The sequence below is a fragment of the Pleurodeles waltl genome, chromosome 3_1 (assembly GCF_031143425.1).
Source record: "Pleurodeles waltl isolate 20211129_DDA chromosome 3_1, aPleWal1.hap1.20221129, whole genome shotgun sequence".
NCBI lineage: Eukaryota > Metazoa > Chordata > Amphibia > Caudata > Salamandridae > Pleurodeles > Pleurodeles waltl.
Window position 1 is genome coordinate 626,906,158 of NC_090440.1, and position 18,003 is coordinate 626,924,160.

General features: G+C 43.1%; 1 protein-coding gene across 1 annotated transcript in view; it reads right to left on the reverse strand.

The window, feature by feature from the left end:
• Positions 1-1,185: 1,185 nt before the first annotated feature.
• The window catches only part of LOC138283522 (mucin-6), a 117,599-nt gene continuing 100,781 nt past the window's right edge, over positions 1,186-18,003 (reverse strand). Inside the window, exons 37-39 of the mRNA XM_069221462.1 lie at positions 5,160-5,201; positions 3,146-3,248; positions 1,186-1,363 (exon numbers count right to left, since the gene is read on the reverse strand). Coding sequence (XP_069077563.1) covers positions 1,186-1,363; positions 3,146-3,248; positions 5,160-5,201 — 323 coding nt within the window. The remainder of the gene's footprint in view (positions 1,364-3,145; positions 3,249-5,159; positions 5,202-18,003) is intronic.

Genomic DNA, 18,003 nt, shown 5'->3' on the forward strand with positions numbered 1-18,003 from the left:
GCCTGGATGCTGGAATCATGACTTTCAAGTGTAGACTTTAACCAACAGCACAGCTATTGAATGCTGTGAGGTGGGAGTGCTGCAGTTGGCCTAGTGTCCCTAGGTGCAGCTCTGTGAACGCAGGAAAGGCAAGTGTGACTTGGGGTATTGAACAGACATGATTGTTTTAGCTGATAGAATGGCTGTGTCGCCTTTGCTGATTCGTGCTTTGTTAGTAAATGCTAGAGAACCTCGCTCGTGAGTGATGCTAAATTTCTTGAATCAAGATACCAACCACCTAAGTTGTGTTATGTTGTTGGCATTTGACCAGCACCATGACCTGACCGTTGGCCACATGACTGAAAAATTAAACAGGAGTGTGAGGTGCACAGAGATCCACTCTGACAAGGTCTGCTTTTGTCGAGCACTAATAATGCAAAAAGGATAAACGCCTAAATTACAGGTTAGGGGACTCATGCTGGGGTCTGGATTTACCATGATCTAGGACCAAGAAAAGCCTTGGGTGGTAAAGGGTGGAGCTGCAGGACGAAGATTCTGATAAAAGCCACGGAGTGGCTTGTCTCACCTTGGCCTCAATGAGAGTGTATGTGAGTTCACCCATGAGCATGAACGCTACTCATTGATGCATTCAGGGGATGCCTCTGTCCTCCTGGTGATACCTCTAGTTCACTGGTTATGAGATTCGAACTTCAGCAGGTCACATCATTAGGCCATCCATGGCTGCAACTTATTTAATATGGGGTCTTTTGTTGGATGCCTTCCTAACCCAATATGCTTTCGTTCCCATGCGGTAGAGGTGTGGAGCATTGACCTTAATGGGGCTTCACACAGAGTCTCTGGAAGGTGACAGTCAGAGGTTTGTGCACAGCAAATCTTGTGCAAAAAAGGTCTTTATTCACCTTGGACATGATTTCACATCTATTCAGCTGGCCCTGACAAGAGGGGGGAATGGTGATGGCCATGACCTCTTGTTCTGCACGAGTAGTGTCCTGTATTTTTTCAGTATGAATTGTTTGATATCTTTCAACACGTGACAGAAAACACACTTTATTTTCATTGTCCCTTACACAAATGCATGCAGTCTAGCTTGTATTAACAAGTTCTCTCGAAATCAAGTTCATTAGGCAAAAGCATATTTCCCATTGTGAGAATCCCTCATTTTGAAAGCCAGCAGAGGTGGTCGGTCTAGGAGTGAGCACAAAATGTGTAGTTGCAGATGCATTGGGTGAAGATCTTGATAGTCACTATCACCACTTTCTTCGTATCTGGGCATGCCAGCTGTACCGGCTTCTCTTCGATTTTGTCGATGACTGGCATGCAGCAGCCACAACTTCCCTTGATAACAGAAAAGGGGTCGTCGAACCTTTCAAAAACAGACAAATATGCATTGTTAGGCAAAACAACTAGCGTGGAACAGTCAAGAAGAGAGAGTGTGAAGTGTATAACTGTAGACTTTGATTCATAGTGGAAGTTGCCGGATATATGCCCAAGCCCTGCCTTTCTCTCTTCCAGCACCATGCTAGATGTAAACACCAAGACCTACAGAGCCATATTGAGGCGTTTTGGTTGATATGCGCAATGCATATTTGTGGGACTTTCAGTAATTCCTCCTTCCTTTCGGATCCTTCAACACGCTTCTCTTTGCATGGAAATGAAGGTAGATACACAATAGAATTGCGGATCTTTAGGGATGGCTGCTCAGCTAGTGAGGGCAAGGAGTCCTTGTGCTGATGTTTGTGCTGCAAGCTGGACAAGCCACAGCCAGCTGAGTTGCAGGAGTGGGCTATCAAAAGCTGCAAATAGTGTTTTGTATTTTGTTAGTTCTGTTGTGTGCGATATTTTCGTACTGGTGGATAAGAGGCATGTGGTGTCCGATGTCGTATTTGGTGTGTGTGTGTGAGTTCAGAGGTTGTTCACACTAGTAAATGTTTGTGTATGAGGTTATCGTGCATGTGGGCTGCCGGTCTTTGACTCTGTCACTAGGGGCAAGGCATCCTGGTGCGGTTGTTTGTGTGTCTTTACTGTGCAAAGGGAGGTGGGAAGCATAAGCATGTGAGGTAAATGCTGTGCATGTACTTCATTATTATTTATTTATAAAACGGCACACACCTCTTAAAAAACAATGCCATTCAGTTAGCAGGTGGCCTCAACCTCATTTGTTGTCCGCCACGCCAACGCGTTTACCTTTTCGTACAATAAATACCTGTTGAATCCTAACTCATGTAGGACTCTTCCTCTTTTATCACGTCACTGACGACGAAGAGCAGCTGGTGTGGCAGAAGGTGGCGAGTGGTAACTTTTGTCACACCAGAACAAAGTCGGAGGAGATTTGGGGGAGTCTACTGGTGGCAGGTGAATGGCAGGTGAATGGCATGGTGCATGGGACTGAGCTCATGTGGTGATACACTAGGCAGGTGCCTGGTGCAGTTTGGGAGTAGATGGACAGTGGCCAGGCTCCAGGTTGTGGACTCTGCCTGGGAGAGAGCTCCGGGCCACCAAACAACAGTTGCATTTTGTGTTGGCTATGGCCAGCTTACATCACTCCATTCCAGCATTCCATATCAAGGGAAGACATAGATTTATATAGATATTTCTTCATAGGGTGAGGCTGCAGTTCCCAATAAATTAGTGGGTATGGACAAGTAAAACAGACAGGAGGGGGGAATAAATCTGGGGAGATGCTATTAGAAAGTAGAGGCTACATGCTTCTTCATGCAGACATGAAATGCCAGTATAAAAAGGGCAGTGCAATCTTCTCGTTTTAAGATCGTATCTCGGGGGAGTATGTAAAGAGGTCCTACAGTGACTGAGCTAGAGGCAACTGCTCTTACAAGTCATGTAGTAATGGGTGGAAGAATCCACACTGTCTCCCAGACAATAATTTGTGGTTCATGGAGCAAAAGCCACAACAGTGACTTTTTTTTAAAACAAATTCCAAGCGTTCCACAGAGATGCAGTGCAGGGTCGACTCAAGTGGTAAATGTAGCTTGGAGAAGTTCTATAAGATCTGTTATTAGTCTATAAGATGTGTAATTAACAAAAGTGGAAAGGTGACTGGATCCCTCTCTGAACGGGCGGCTACTTTCCTCAGCACATAGTTCCCTTTCCCAACCTTTCTTCCATGTCCCAAAGTTGAGATTCTTACCATGCCTTAGAGCTGCACACTCCCTCGCAGGTCGTCAGGGTAACGTTTAGAGAGCATCCGTCTTTGGCCACAGTCTTCTCACAATGATGCACTGCACAGGGTTCTAATAAACGTAAAAATAAAATAAGGATGTCACAGGTACTTTAGCCGAAGAATGTTCTGATGTTCTACTAGGATTGCTTTCACGCACATTACCCACCTTGCCTCTAAGATCACTCTCGCAAGTCTTGAACTTCGTCATTGGTCACTAGTGGTCACTCAACACTGTTCTCGGCACTCCATTTCAGAGTGCTGATGCTCAGTCATATTCTAACAGACTCCTTTTTGCAAGCATTTCCCAAAGCTCTGACCTGGATCCCCTAAACTTCTTACTTTATACCAAGTCCCTGCACCACCTTACACCATTTTTTAAAATGTGGTATTCCATAAGCTGAAGACAAATATATTTTCCTTTTCATTTCCTTCACTCATTCCTCTCTCATGTATCTGACTAACTGCTGTTGGACACTGTGTTGCCCAGTGGATAGTCATGCCTAACATCCAAATAGAGATCTTCTCTTTTAAATCATTTAATACTGAGTCTCTTTCTCTGTCTTTGCCTTCTTCCCTCTTAGCTCAAAATCTTGGAGCGTTGTTTAGTTCTAACTCGCCTCTAGAATTCAGGGTCTGGAACATTGCGACTTGCGGACCCTGTCACAGCGTTGGCACAAGCTTTAAGAGCATGACACTAAGCACCCCACCATTGCTGCTCTCCAAAGTTGCATCACAGCTGTAAAGTTCTTGTTTTCGGTAATGGGATCTTTTTAATGCCACAGGATAAATGTCAGAGGTGGGGTGCGAATTCTGTATTTTGTTCTAGAGGCAGTCAGTACCATGGCATGCTTTCTTTCCTAGGTACATTTTTCACTAGAAACCCCCAAATTCAGTATGGCCAGCAAGTGTTGTGGAGCAGCACTTTCAGGAGGGCCACCTATCCCAAGGTTCTTTCTTTGTAACAATATAGTTGTGCAGTATCCCTTTAACTGGCTTTCCTATGGTTGAGTCGCGCATACGATTTCTAAACCAGCACCCCTGTCGTGAGTGTTCTAGTGGGGGCACACTAGCCCAGTGGTCGGTATCTCCAGCAGCCTGTGGCCGCATGTAGATTGGATTTCAAGGAAGCCACGATTGACGCTGATAGTGGGACAGCGAAAAAGACATAAAGCTGGAGACCTCCAGATCATCTGGTGCCTCTGAAAGGTGTACTGATGCAGCCTCGGCAATGCTGGCAATTCCCAATAACAACCTGTCCAGAAATCTCACAGTTTCACAAGCAGCCTGCTAGCCCGTTTTTAAAGTCAGGAGAACGTCCTAATATATCTTTAGAGTGACATTCGGTCACTGCAGACTACCTCACCTGCCCACCTGTAACCCCCATGAACACAGAGCTAGTGACCCATGAATTCCAGAGGACACACATATTCCACACTCATGCAAGCTTTAAATGTATAGACGACCACTTCACAGTCTACCCTCGATATTGACATTTTTTTTTGCCCAGGTCACAATCCTTACTTTAAACACACAGAGAACAAACATGACTAATAATCAGGGGCGTGGCTTGGTCAGTATGATGGGGGGGGGGGGCAGGCATCAGATTTCCCAACAATCGCGCTGGCACATCTTGTTAAAACAAATTATATGAGAAGCAGCACATGAGTGGGGCTCGAGAGGCAGTGGAAAGAAAGAGGAGTGCGGATTGTTAGGGGTACTTAAAAGTAACATTGGTCAAACTATTCAACTTCTTAAGGCGTTCAAAAGAAAGACGCTAATGTGTGTCTGTTTTTGTCCGTGTGTGCATGTACAAATTCAGGTTGAAATTCAACAGGCATCTCACCAAACCCGACTAAAACACTTGTACACAACTATTTAATTTAGAACACATTCTGGAGGGGGTGTAACACCCCACCACCCCCTCCTCTCTCCCCCCACGAAATACGCCCCTGCTATTAATGGAGAAAAGCACATGACTCACCTATAGGCGGCGTGGATTGCGTGTAATCGGAAAGATCTTTGTCTGAAAAAGAGGAGTGAATGGGAGAAACTTGAGTATCAACAGATAATGAAAGGTCACAAAGCCAGAAAGCAGCTGTCACTCTCCTCATTTTATCTTCTCACTGCTTCATCATTCTTTCTTATACTCCTAGTTCTTTCGAATGAGAAACTCTTTGCTCTGACAATGTTGCAACTATGGATGCCCACGATATGGACGCTTGCAACATTCTTAATGTTCACTAAGTATTTGCATGTAAAACAGCTCTGATGGCTGATGTGTGAACAGAAGCATCTGGAAATCCGATATACCCTTCATCAGCCAAAGCCGGGATTTGGACATGCCTCCTACGTGTGCCATCGAAAAGGGAAGGCAGCCCACCAGCTGTCTAGACCCCTTGGGACATTCCACAAGCCGCTGTGCTTAATCTGTAGATAAAAACCTGCAGGTGACCAAAGTTCTCATCTGAAACACGCGGCTGCTGCAATTAAAAGTGCAAACTCAGAATACTGAGGCAGAGGAATCCTAAAGCCATTTCGGGCCTCTTTAACCCATTTACAGTCACTCCCTGCCCCTTCAGCGCACTCTTGCAGCTTTCTCCCTTTGTGACGCTTTTTCATTTTTCTCTTCCTCCTTCTTTCCCATGAGTGTCTTTTGCTCGCAGTAAATGCTTGAGACAGAAAAATAAGAGCCGGTGCCCCGCACGGAAACAACAAGCACAAATCAAGCACTGACAAGCCCACTGATCGTTGTTGTATACTTGTGCCATGGACCTTGCCAGACTTTGTAGCACCTTTGTGTAATATTTGTCATAAGTAGTTCCTAAAAACGAGCCCACTTGTAAGGGCCGAAGCCAAGCCAGCCTGTCCTCAGAATGTTCCCGGTCATGTAGGTGTGTGTGTGACAAACGCTGTTAATGCGAAGAGAGCTCTAGGGAATCCTATTTTTTATTTTTCAGACTCACTATGTTTTTGAAATATCTACATCGCGGATATTTTTTCACACATTTTTGCAGTTTAGGTTAAAATCGTGTACATTTGTATTCACCAAGCTTGTTTATTCAGGTGGGAGGCCATTTTAGGCCTCCCTGTGATTTAAATATGTTGATCGCTTCTTGTTTAGGGCTGGTTAAAAACTAGCAAAGGCAAAAGGGAAGTGATCTTTCAGAACAGGAAACTTAAGTCGAAGTACTGCGTACTATGCAGCTTTATGAGCCTTCAGCACTTGTAGGTGTAAAAGGAAACACAGAGAGTAACCAAACACGCTCCCCCACTTCTGGTAGGTAGAGTGCTGATGGGAGAAGAAGGGGAGGCCTATTTAGCACCACCTTCTTAGAGGTCACATTTTAAAGAGACCTCCTAATAAATTAATAAGTAGTGGGTATCTTTTTAGTGCTCAATCCAAGCTGCTTTAATGTCCAGGCCTAGTCTGTCCATTGAAGATTACTGCTGAGGTATGTCTGTTCGGTTTCCAACGCCGGACTGGTCTTTTATTCCACCAGGCATTTCCTTGGTGGGCCAGAGCCCCTGAAGACCGGTTTGAAAAGCCCAGGGCGGCTCTTGGTGCCTCTGTCACTTTCCCCGTATCCCTGAGGTTAATCGGAGCATCACCTGACGCGTCAAGAGATAAACGAAGTGATGGGATAGGTAGAGAGAAAGCGATGACAGAGAGAGAACCGAAGGAGAGAGAAAAACATGGATGGATGGGCAGAGAGAGATTGTGCAAGAAGCTGAAGGCTGGTTTGAGCATTTTTTGCCGGGTCTACTTTTGGTTCCCCACTCCAGCCCTGTTGCTTTCCCTGCAGTATAGTATGATCAAGACATCCTGTGCGAAGATGGCTGAATGCCTGCCCACTCTTCCAACTATGCTCGTTAATTGTGGTGGGGTGGCTGGGCGTCCTGTCTGATAAAAGGTGGGCCCTAATAGTGAAGAAAAAAAGTTTGCCCTAGAGGTCATGGTGCTTCGATTGCCCGCCACTACTCGATACATTGCTTCTACACTATACCCATGCCCACCCTTTGAAAAACTGAATCACTTGAAGGGTGTGGCTTCGGGCAAACAAGGAAGATGGAGATTTATTTGCCTACCTTTTTGTCCACTTTCTACTGCCGAGTTTTATTTGGCTAACAGCTTTTAAACAATCAACAGTAATGATATTCCATGATGCTTGTTTGGAAGGGAAGCACACCAGTCCTGCTTTAGAAAAGGTTCGACTCAAGGTGTACAAATGTACTCTTTTAGTGATATTTTTACACAGCGTCCCAAAGTCCCACTTTATTTTTTATTTTAATAACCTGGGTCAGAAGATCTGAAAGAAAGATGGATATGATGAAAGAGAAGGAAAGAAACAGGCAGAAAGGAGGAAGGAAGGATAGAAGTATGGAAAGAAATAAGAATGAAAGAAGGATGACAAGGAAAATGAAGGAAAGTAGACATAAAAGAAAAAAGGAAGGCGAAACAAAAGAGGGAAAGTGGGAATATAGAATGGAAGAAAACATAAAAGAGAATAGAAATATGTAAATGAAAGAGACAAGGGAGGAGCTTGGGAAGGAAGCTGTGAAGGTAGGAAGGATGACGGAAGAAAAGATGAAGAGAAAGAAGAGAAGAATTAAAAGGAAAGAGTAAGAAAAGAAAGAAGGAGGGGAGAAGGGGCAAAGGAAGGACAATTCCTAAGAAGAAAGAAACCAAGAATTACGGGGAAATGGGCTTGTAATGCAAGATGATAAAGGAAAGTAAACGAAAAAAACCATAAAGTAGCTGTAAACAAAAGACGGATAGAAAGGCGAATGGAAAGAAGGAAAAGAAAAAATGGAAAGAAGGACAGATGGCATAAAAGTGGAAAGGAAACAATGAAAGGAAGAATAATATGAAGTGGGAAAGAAAGAAGCAAGGAAGGAACGAAGAATAAAAGAAAAGACAGAAAGAGGGAGGGACTAAATAACAGGGGGAACAATTGTCACCGGCCTTCACAGAGTGGGTTAGGATCCCTTATTTTGCTCGCTCACTCCGTGCCAGATGGTTCAAAGAGCGGTGACAGGGGAGTTACTTTATTTTTCTGGCTACTCCCTTGTCTCCCAGAGTACGGATGCTGGATGGATCATTATCTCTGTTGATTGGAAATACCCGTTCACTAAGAGTTTGACATAAATGGGAATGGGGAATGGGGAATAACCGGGGTTTCTTATTTAGCGCGTCTGAGATCTAGTTATTACTCATTCGAGCTTGGAATTTTACTTGGCGATTTGGGCTGCTCGAGATGCGACGCTCGATGTTAAAAATCAGATCTGTTGTGCAATTTTAATGTGTGGATTAATTGTGCAGTAAAACCATGCCACATATACTAGAGGTTATCAAATATGTTCTAGAAATGCTTCCCTGAAGCTCTGGCTGCTCCAGCTGTGCCAATAGGCCGAATTCCTCACCCGCGCCCCCACATCCCTCAAGACCAGCCCACGATTAAAAAAAGGCACCTCTCTGGGTACACTCATTCAGCCACGGTGTGAAAGAAGCAGAAGCCAAACTGGAGATCAGTTATTTTACCTGTGATCGTCTTTGGAGTGGTTAAGGTTTCTGTTTATAAAGAAAAAATAAAACTGTAGATTAACAGGGTCCATTCGACCAACTGCACCAATTCATAATCCTCTGAATTACCCACAACGCACATACAAATTATTCTGCTTTCTCAAATGCAAGTACATCAACATCAGACGTTCTAAGCCATTTTAACACATTCACCATAATTGGTAGCGTAGAGTTCAAGACTGGCAGGGTTTCCAGTGGTACCTCTGTTGTGATAGCATCAGGTGTTGTGCTGCGGGCCGGCTCTGTCAGCACTGGGTTTTGCCATGATACTGGCGATGTAATTTGTAACATTGGATGTCTTCAAACCTCCAGTGATGGAAGTGGTTATGCATTTCTAGGTTGCCTGTGTTGGCATTGCGTGTACTGTTCCGAATTGGTCTTTTGGGCTGTGGGATTACTACACAGGACAAACAGTGATGGATAAATATCTAGGATAATCATTTGATACGTATTCCAGTGTTTCTAGTACTAAACGTTTAGTTGCTTATCGCTAAACATCACTTTTCACGGCTGGTAAACCAATCTAATTATCCTGGCACCGAAATAGAGTGAGTGTATTAAACTCTTTATTCGACGTAGTACAGATAGCTCCACTCCTAAAAGTAATTTTTGATCAAGAGAAGGAACCAAAACGTACAAAGGGATGCTCCTGTTCCCGTTCATTTATCCATATTCTGTTCCCTACCCTTTGTGACTCACAGCGATCCCTGCAAAATTCTGGAGTCAAACCAATGCAGAGAATTTATCTCAACAACCTAATCCATCCACACTTTGCATACTTCCCTAGCTAAAAAGGGGCAAAAAACTCTAGTGAGAATGCCTGGAAATAAATGTTGACAAACAGAGAAAAGGAACTTTTGACCCTCGAGTCATTCTCGAGGGTAAACATGCACTGGCAAAGCCAATAGCTCTCGCCTATGCAACAGCTATTGGCTTTGTCAACGTTTTTTAGCCATATTGTACAGTAGCATGGCTGAAAGTAAAGGAAAAAAAAAGTGCTGTGACTTGGTCAGCGCTAGCCACGTCATATTGCTTTGTTTTGTTACTTTCAGCCGCACTGCTGTACAACAAGCACTCTTATGGAGCGCTGCAACTTAAAAAAACCTGTTGAAATACTCTGAAAAGTAGGATTTTTAAAAGGGATGAAATTGACGCTTTTATGTCTCAAAAAAGAACACAAGTGCACAGCTACAGCAGAGGGCCCAGCAACCGACAAACTGGCATTTTCTTAGTACATCAGTAAAAAGGGCAAATATAACCCAGGTGCACAATCGCACTGACTGTATTGTGCGCCCTGCTGAATGAGCGCCTTGCGGGGCCCACATGGGCTGGCTTGGACTATTCCAAAACGATGTAAAATATGTACCAGGAGACTGCAAAACATTGCTTATAAGATCAAAATGAATTGATCGGAAAACGTAAGCAAGGTATAAGTGTAGCTGTATTTTCACTGCAATGTGTGTTTACTGGTAATATGGGTCCATCCATTATAGCCATTACCTTACGCTGCCTATAAGTTACAAAATGCACTCCATTGCTAAGACTGTGGAGGCGAGGTGGTGCTAATAGGTCGATTAAGGTTAGAGTCAACTGCAACACACTTTTTGTTTAATTTAAACAAGCAATCTTGAGAAACGAGGACCAAAAATAAAAGACAGACAGATTGAAAGAGCGATGACTTTTTATCAAGAGTGAATTAAAAATCTGTGTATTTTTTTTAACGTTCCGGGTCACAATGAAAAATCGACTACCATTACTGTGGGGGTTGCTCAAATTGCAAGTTTAAATAATTAGCAAAATGACTAATAATGCATCAAGACTGTGTTTGAGATATCATTTTGAGCTGCGAGCGTGCAAAGCGCTCTGTCCCTGGTGTAATCTCTGAGGGCTTTTATCCACGCCCATGTCACGCCCATCAGTTTGGTTGGTTTGTGGGCTTGCTTTTAAAATTCGCTTGATTTAATTAGTGAAAGGAATGCATACGTCATGCCTTTTCCGGTGTTTAGCCCGCCTCGAGAGCACAGGCCAACTACTGAAAACATACGAGGCTCCATGTTTTCGGTATGGTTTCTGGACTAATTTTTCTCTTTATTTCATAGGCAGCACGATCTCGCTGGGCAGTAGTCGAGCACTTTATATGACATCAACCCTGTTACATGGATATTTGCACTCTTGCCGTTTACATGGATAACTGCACATTTGCTGATATGTTTCATTGCGAGCAAACTTCTGTTTCCTTTTGTATGTCTGCTTTGTGCTCATGGCGGCCATCGGCTCAATTATGTGAAACTGTTTTACTTTTCATTTTCAGTTTATATGGCAAGAAAAGTCCGGTTAGGAGTTTACAATGCTAATAGCTTTAACTCGAGTAAACATGAGACCCATTGCATTGCAAATGCTTGTTATTTTTTGTGGTGAGCACAAATGCAAGTTTGATTTGGCCACAGTTTCTTGCTCAAATATATCAAACGTTACTAAAAATGCAGAGTCATGTGTTTCTGTGTGGCCCTGGGCAAAGTTTGGCTGGACATTTGCCAGTTGCTTATTAGTGTATTTGGTTGTTAATCTGGTACTGAGGTGAAGTCTTTGCCCAGATACTGTAAAACCATTGAGGATGACTGGCTTCTGGAGCAACCACAAATGGCCAAAAGCGAACACCAGAAAGGCATACTGCAAAGGGAAAGTGAGCACCAGAAAGACAAAATGTCAATTATCCTGTGGTTCTGAAATCATTGCATGATATGGAACGTAAGGAGCAAAAAACAAAATAATCAACAGAGAGCTCTGGTCAGCCTTCCAATTGAGCTCGTAGGTACCATTATGCACCATAAATACATATAAATACATATAACAGTAGCTGGTTCCACTAAACAACAGCTATGTTTCATGTAACTGCTCATCTTACATTTTGCCCAAGGAAAAGGGGTGTGAGAGGGAGCAGAGTGTCTGGTTAAATACATGTTTTTCTGGTCAAGAGAAATAAGGAGACACAGACCATAAGATGGTGATGCAGTTAGAGTGGTTGTGTGATGATGCAACATATGGGGAATGGACCATGGAGCTGGTAAAAGAGGATGGACTGCTGAATGTAGAAGCAAAGAAAGCTTTTGTGAGGAGCGGGAGAGCTTTCTGACTCTCCTGTCAGGGAGCACTGCTCCTGTCCTGTGGGTGGTACTGCTTGGAAGAGATCAGAAAATGGAGGCACACCAAAGGGCTGGTCAGACCTGCTCCCACATCAAAACTCAGATTTAGAGCCTGGGACAAGAACACTCGGGCAAAACAACGGGTGGGAAAAAGCAATGAGAAAAAGAGAACAAGAAATGAGGATGAGTGTATGAGGGAGAACAAACAGACATGAGGGCGGGTAAAGAGGTGGAATGGGGGCAGGTGAAGGTAAGATTACACAGGGTCGTGGGTGACGGGAGAGAAGTAACAACTGGGAGAGGGGGTTAGGAGGGAAAATAAGCAACAAAAACGGGGATTTGGGAGTGGCTGAAAACACAAGCACTTGTGTGGAGTGCCACAAACAAAGAAAAAAAAGTAGCTCCAAGATCAGGAGTAGTGGAAGTACTTAGCCTGTGCTCCAGGGAAAGAGAGACAATATTACGCATGCATGCTGTGTCAAATAGAAGAGAAGTAAATAGGACCCGCACTGAAGCTCATCAATGGCAAGCCTATGGGTGGGCTGTAGCCCACTAACTGTAAACAACATGTCTTGAAGAGACAGCGTGTGCACTGTCTATGCGAGTCCTGAGAGTAGGGGTAGGCTGAACTCAGGGAGTTTTTCCCTGTGGAATTCCACAGAGTTACAGAAAAACTCAGTGAGATTCTATAGAATTTTGCAAAGAAAGTATGCAGCTTGTGCTGCTTGCACTGCTATTTAGCGCCGACAGTATGAGCAGCACTGAAAAAAAATGTGAACATAACCATGTGTTGTACAGGAGCGCTTGGCCAATTGAGTTGATTTGCTGTTGCTTGAGTAGAAAATCTACTCGAGCTGCAGCAAATCTACTCAAACGTCAGCCCTCTGACCCCAACTGCTCACTAATGACAGCAGCCGCCCGTCTTAGAAAGTCATGCTAGCCAAATCTCACTCGCATATTCTGGAGCCTGGCGAGAGAAAAATTCCGCCATGTGGTGATTGGCGGAATTTGGCCAGAATTCCATGTTAAAGAGTAACGTGGAGAGGCCAAAATTGAAATATTTTGCCCCACCCTATTAAAAAGAGAAAAAAATGCTAAACTTAGCTATTCCAGAGATCTCTGCTTTAAACATATACATTGCTAAAAACACTCTACCTCAATCAGTTTTTATTTGTGCAATATTTCAGATTTCGGTACCAAAAAATCAGTGCAATCCCAACCACTATAGTTGTAAAGGAAAAATATTTTTTTCTACATAACGTAGATCTCTTAATAAATGGCTTGCATTGAAATAAATTAATCTCTGTACTGCAAATTTCATTTGGCAGCTAGTGCATAGTCCTTTGACAATGACCCCATAAAAAAGAAATTGTTAAAAAGATTCTGCCTACTCCTCTTACATATAGGGCTTCATTGATGGTTTGGTGGGGCATCTGCCTGCCATAACATAACCGCTGGTCCTCCATGCCATTTGCAAATGGTATAACCAGTGATCGTGCAGCAGTGAGACGTCCGCAGCTCTCCCTACACAGAAACATTTGTGGCATCCTGTCTGCCATAGGGCCTCTCCTTTTAGTGCAGCTGCAGGTTCACAATATTTAGGGCGGTTTCTCCCACTGCAGTTTTTTCCTGCCCAGGTCCTTGTGGACCTGACAGAGAAAAAACCTAAAATAGATTTTCCTACCCTGTTGACAAAAGCACTTTCATCTGTTGTAGGAGCAGTGAGAAGAGGCAGGGCCTGCATGCATCTTTGGGGTGTACTTACAAGTCCTGAAATGACTGCTGTAGTTCTGAAAATTATCAGTGCATCCCCAGGTTTAGGAAGCCTTTTCTATTTGCTAAAGAATGGCCCATTCGCCACTATCAATATAATTACTATACACTAACAAATCAGAATTTTTGGACAGATATATAAAATTCACAAAACCCAGAAACCCTGAAACAAAATCATTTGCAAACTTCTACAGCCCAGGAAACATTAGAGTATTAACTCCTCAGGCTTAAAAAGGACCTTAAAATACATTATAATGGTTACATTCAATGTATATCAACTGGCTGTCCATTGCATGAGGTGGGGTGATACACAATATTGGCTGGTGAGGACTGGAGGCCCTGTTGTGATATTATGCTGTATTAGCTGTAGTGGTCTATGAGAAGCTCTGCTCTCTCCAATCCAAACCAGGTGAGTCTAAAACACAGGTAGTGGTTAATGGAGGAGTCAGGCCATTTGCGTTTGCCACCGAGCGTCTGTGGTTTTCATATTCAGTCGCCCTTGTCTTCTCTTCTTGTTGTTGCGTCCAGCTAGTAGAAATATACACCACAAGAGTGCTTTTCTGACTAGAATTTGTTTCAGATTTTTCTAAGCGCAGGTGGTCCAGTATATGGTGGAAACTATTTTGAACAAAAGACTATTGATCTGCAGAGAGGTTTTGGGTTGACTGCATTTTTTTGCACATCAGACCTGGATGTTGGTCATAAGCTGTGCCTAAGTTTAATCAGTCCCAATTTTTTGAAGGCATGTAACTTTTCTAGGGATTTGTCTGTGCCTTTTCACTTGACTGAGGTATAACTTTTTGGCAAAGCATCAACACTCTGAGGATGGTCTTATGTATGCATGTCACTATAAACCGAAATGTCGGTGTCTATTCCACTTCACCTTGGACATTCTGAAATGCCAAACAAAGACCTGACACTAAACCATTTTAATCAGAACCTCACGTATATGTTTCAAAGAGTTCTATTTTGTGGTTCTGGGCATATGTGCATGAATGATTTTGTGTATCCTTTATGTTTTGCTTTCCCTTTTTTAAGTACTGAAAAAACGTAATAATTATTTTTTCAATTCTTTCATAAGAGACTGCGTGTGTTTTTTATCATCTCAATGCTTATGTGCATTTGATGTGTTTCTTGTAATATGGTTCAGACATGTTATGATGTTCTGTACACCTCCCCTTTGAACTCTCTATTCTTTGAATGATTTGTTGAATGTTTATATTTAAATGATTCCCCCAGGAGCACTTGTGTATTAGTTAATATTTACTCACTCTCGTGATGAACTATTGGGTTGCCCTATTGTGGTATGACAAAGCACAGAAGTTGTACCCCACACATCATCTACTGATGTCTCTGTAATACCAATTTATGAGAGACAACTTTGCAAATCTGTACATTTGCCTGGTACTACAGCATGTTTTATTCTGTTGAAAGCATTGGTGAAGGATGTGGCACACGTAAGGTGGAGAGGACAAAAAGATAAATACATTAAAAGAAAGATAACTCTGTGCCGTCTACAGATAATCATGAGAGTTACTGTTCCAAGGGTGAGAGCTTTGGAGAACATGCTGCCATTCAAATGTTTCTAAAACATAAGCTATTTTGATTCTTTCTGGAATGTTTTCAGGTATAGCCTGCCATTCCAGGGGTCTCTGTAAGGTTAGATGTCTTGTCCAAATTCTTATTTATTGAACCTAGAGGATTATCCATAGGTTTGTGTTCAAGTATCTCAGGATGTGCATCAATAAGCATTGCTTTGCCAAGTTGAAAATAAGTTCTGGGCCTGAGGACCTGGCATTTTAAAGTAGAACGACCAGGGGTTTGAGCTGGATCCTGCCGTCCATAAGGAGGCCATGTAGGGGCGTGAGAGACAATTTGATGTAATCCTTTAGTCTATGGTTTAGTTTTAGTCTGACCACCTTACCCTGTATTAAGCTAAAATGCCCCACTATGGTAGCTTGATGTACAAAGATTTGCTGTAGTGAAGCCTAAAGACAATTATTTATTGGGTTAGCGAGGCCCCATTGTGGGTAGAAAAGGCAGGATGATGTTTCCTGCTTTAACATGACAGCTGCAAGGTTTCATGACCTCTGGTGTGAGAAAACAGGGCTGATTGCAGAGGCCCCCTAACATTTTGCTCCGATTTTTCACTTTCTGCTGGTGTTTCCCTGACCCTGATGGTGCCCTGGGTACTGCTAATCAGTCCCAGGGCCTGTGCTCTGTATAAAATAAGTATGCAAATTAGGCTAATTATAATTGGCTATGTCCTCCTACCTATAAGTCCCTAGTGTATGGGAGGGCACGTAGGTTTAGGGACCCCCATGACCCTGGACTGCTGAGGTGTCCAGGGTCATTTTAAAGGCAGGCCTGCCTTGCCAGCTGCTTTTAAATTAAAGTTAAATGCAAATTCGACTTTGGAATTAAAGGTACTTCCAAAGTCTTCAAATTACATTATTTTTACATATAAGTCACCCCTAAGGTGTGCCCTATGTGCCCCTAGGGTTGGGTGCCATGTAACTATAAACAGGGACCTTATAAAAAAAGTTTTATAAGCCCTGGTGAAGTAAAATAGCCAAATTCATTTTTCCCTCACTGTTGTGAATGGCCTCCATAGGCTAAAACGGGGAGACTTTATTTTAATTAACAAAGTCCCTTTAAGTGTCAGTTACCTCATTTGGTATCAAATTCATTGTTATAATAAATCCCACAACTTACAATTGTTGGATTTAATGTAACTAGTTCAGGTAAAGAGTTTTAAACTCTACACAAATAGTTTCCAACTTCAGCTCTGTAGTGCCTTTCCTTGATGAGGTGTGACATGGCCTGGGCTAAACACAAAGGATGTGCCTTGGGGAGGAGAAAGGGGGGAGGGCTGCCAAACTGGTCTTCAAAGGCAGAGAAGGACATTTGGAGCAACCCAGCACCTCCCTCACATCCTGCAACCGCAGACAATTAGGTGCCCTCTTGATTAAATTAGGAGAGGGCAGGAGAGGAGTGTGTTTAAGATTTTTAGCCACACCAGTGGGTGGCTCAGCCAGATGTAACCTCCAAAAAACAGTTTCAGCCATGATGAATTTTTGAAGAATGTTGCTCCCTGGGATTGATTTTTGCCACACTTCCCAGGAAGCCATCACAGAGGGAAGGACCCTGCATCTGATTGGAGGACCAGGACCCCCCTGTTTTTCACCCAGGAGCAAGGATAAATATGGCAGAGCTGCACCCACAACTCAGATCCCTACCAGATTCCTACAAGGAAGAACATCATAAGAAGAAGGACTGCCCTGCTGGATGCCTGACCTGCATCTGGACACTGCACTCTGAAGGACTGCACCAGCTGTGCACACTTGGGATTCACCACTTAAAGGACTTTACCTGTCTTCTACTGCCTCAGGAAGGGACTGTTTGGCCATCTGAAGATTCAGAACAGGTGCATTCTGGGAATTGTAGTCCCAACTCCCAAGGAGCAACTCAGAGCTTCTGGAACCTTGGATCAAGTTGTGGACACGTCAAGGACCCCAAAAGGCCCTTTAGAAGAATATCCAGGAGTTTGGAGATGTTTGGAGCAACTCCAGAAGTTGAAGAGGTGCATTGTGGGAGGTGTAGTCCCAGACCCCACGAGGCAAACCAGAGCCTCTGAACCCTTGGCTGATGCCGTAGACCACTTTCCTGAATCAAGAAACACTTCTGAAAGTAAGTGGGTGGCCTGAACTCTGGACTTTGTCCCTTTCCAGTGTGACCTTTTTTAACCCTTTGAGCACTAGTTGCTTCTATGCGCTAGAAAACATTAATTCTTTAAAAAGTTCATATCTCCGGTTCCCCTTATTCGATTTCAATCATTTTGTTGTCATTTTAAAGATGAAAACACAATCTATGTTTATAAATTGGTGTTGGATTTTTATTGTGTTTTGTGTTTTACTTATTTACTGTTTTGTGATTTTTAAATGCTTTACACACTTGTCTCCTTAGTTAAGCCTTGTCGCTCGTTGCCAAGCTACCAAGGATTGAGCTGGGTTTAATTTATTGAGACCTAAGTGGATGTTAGTGGCCTATTGCTAAGTGTAGGTACTTACTTGCCTTTACCAATAATCCACTTTTCAACATCCGGTATTTGGAAATTTAAGAACAGTTTGTGTTTGAAGTGAATACCAGCTTATGAAAGAGAATGAATTAGACTAGTATATGTTTATAGGGGTTTCATTGGATCCTGTGACTAAGATTTCAGTTTTCACCAAGGTCAGACAATCATTTATGCATCCTTGGATATCCTTCAGTCAATGATAGGCCAATCTTTGGATCCTCTCACACTGCAGTGGTCATCCACGTCCTTC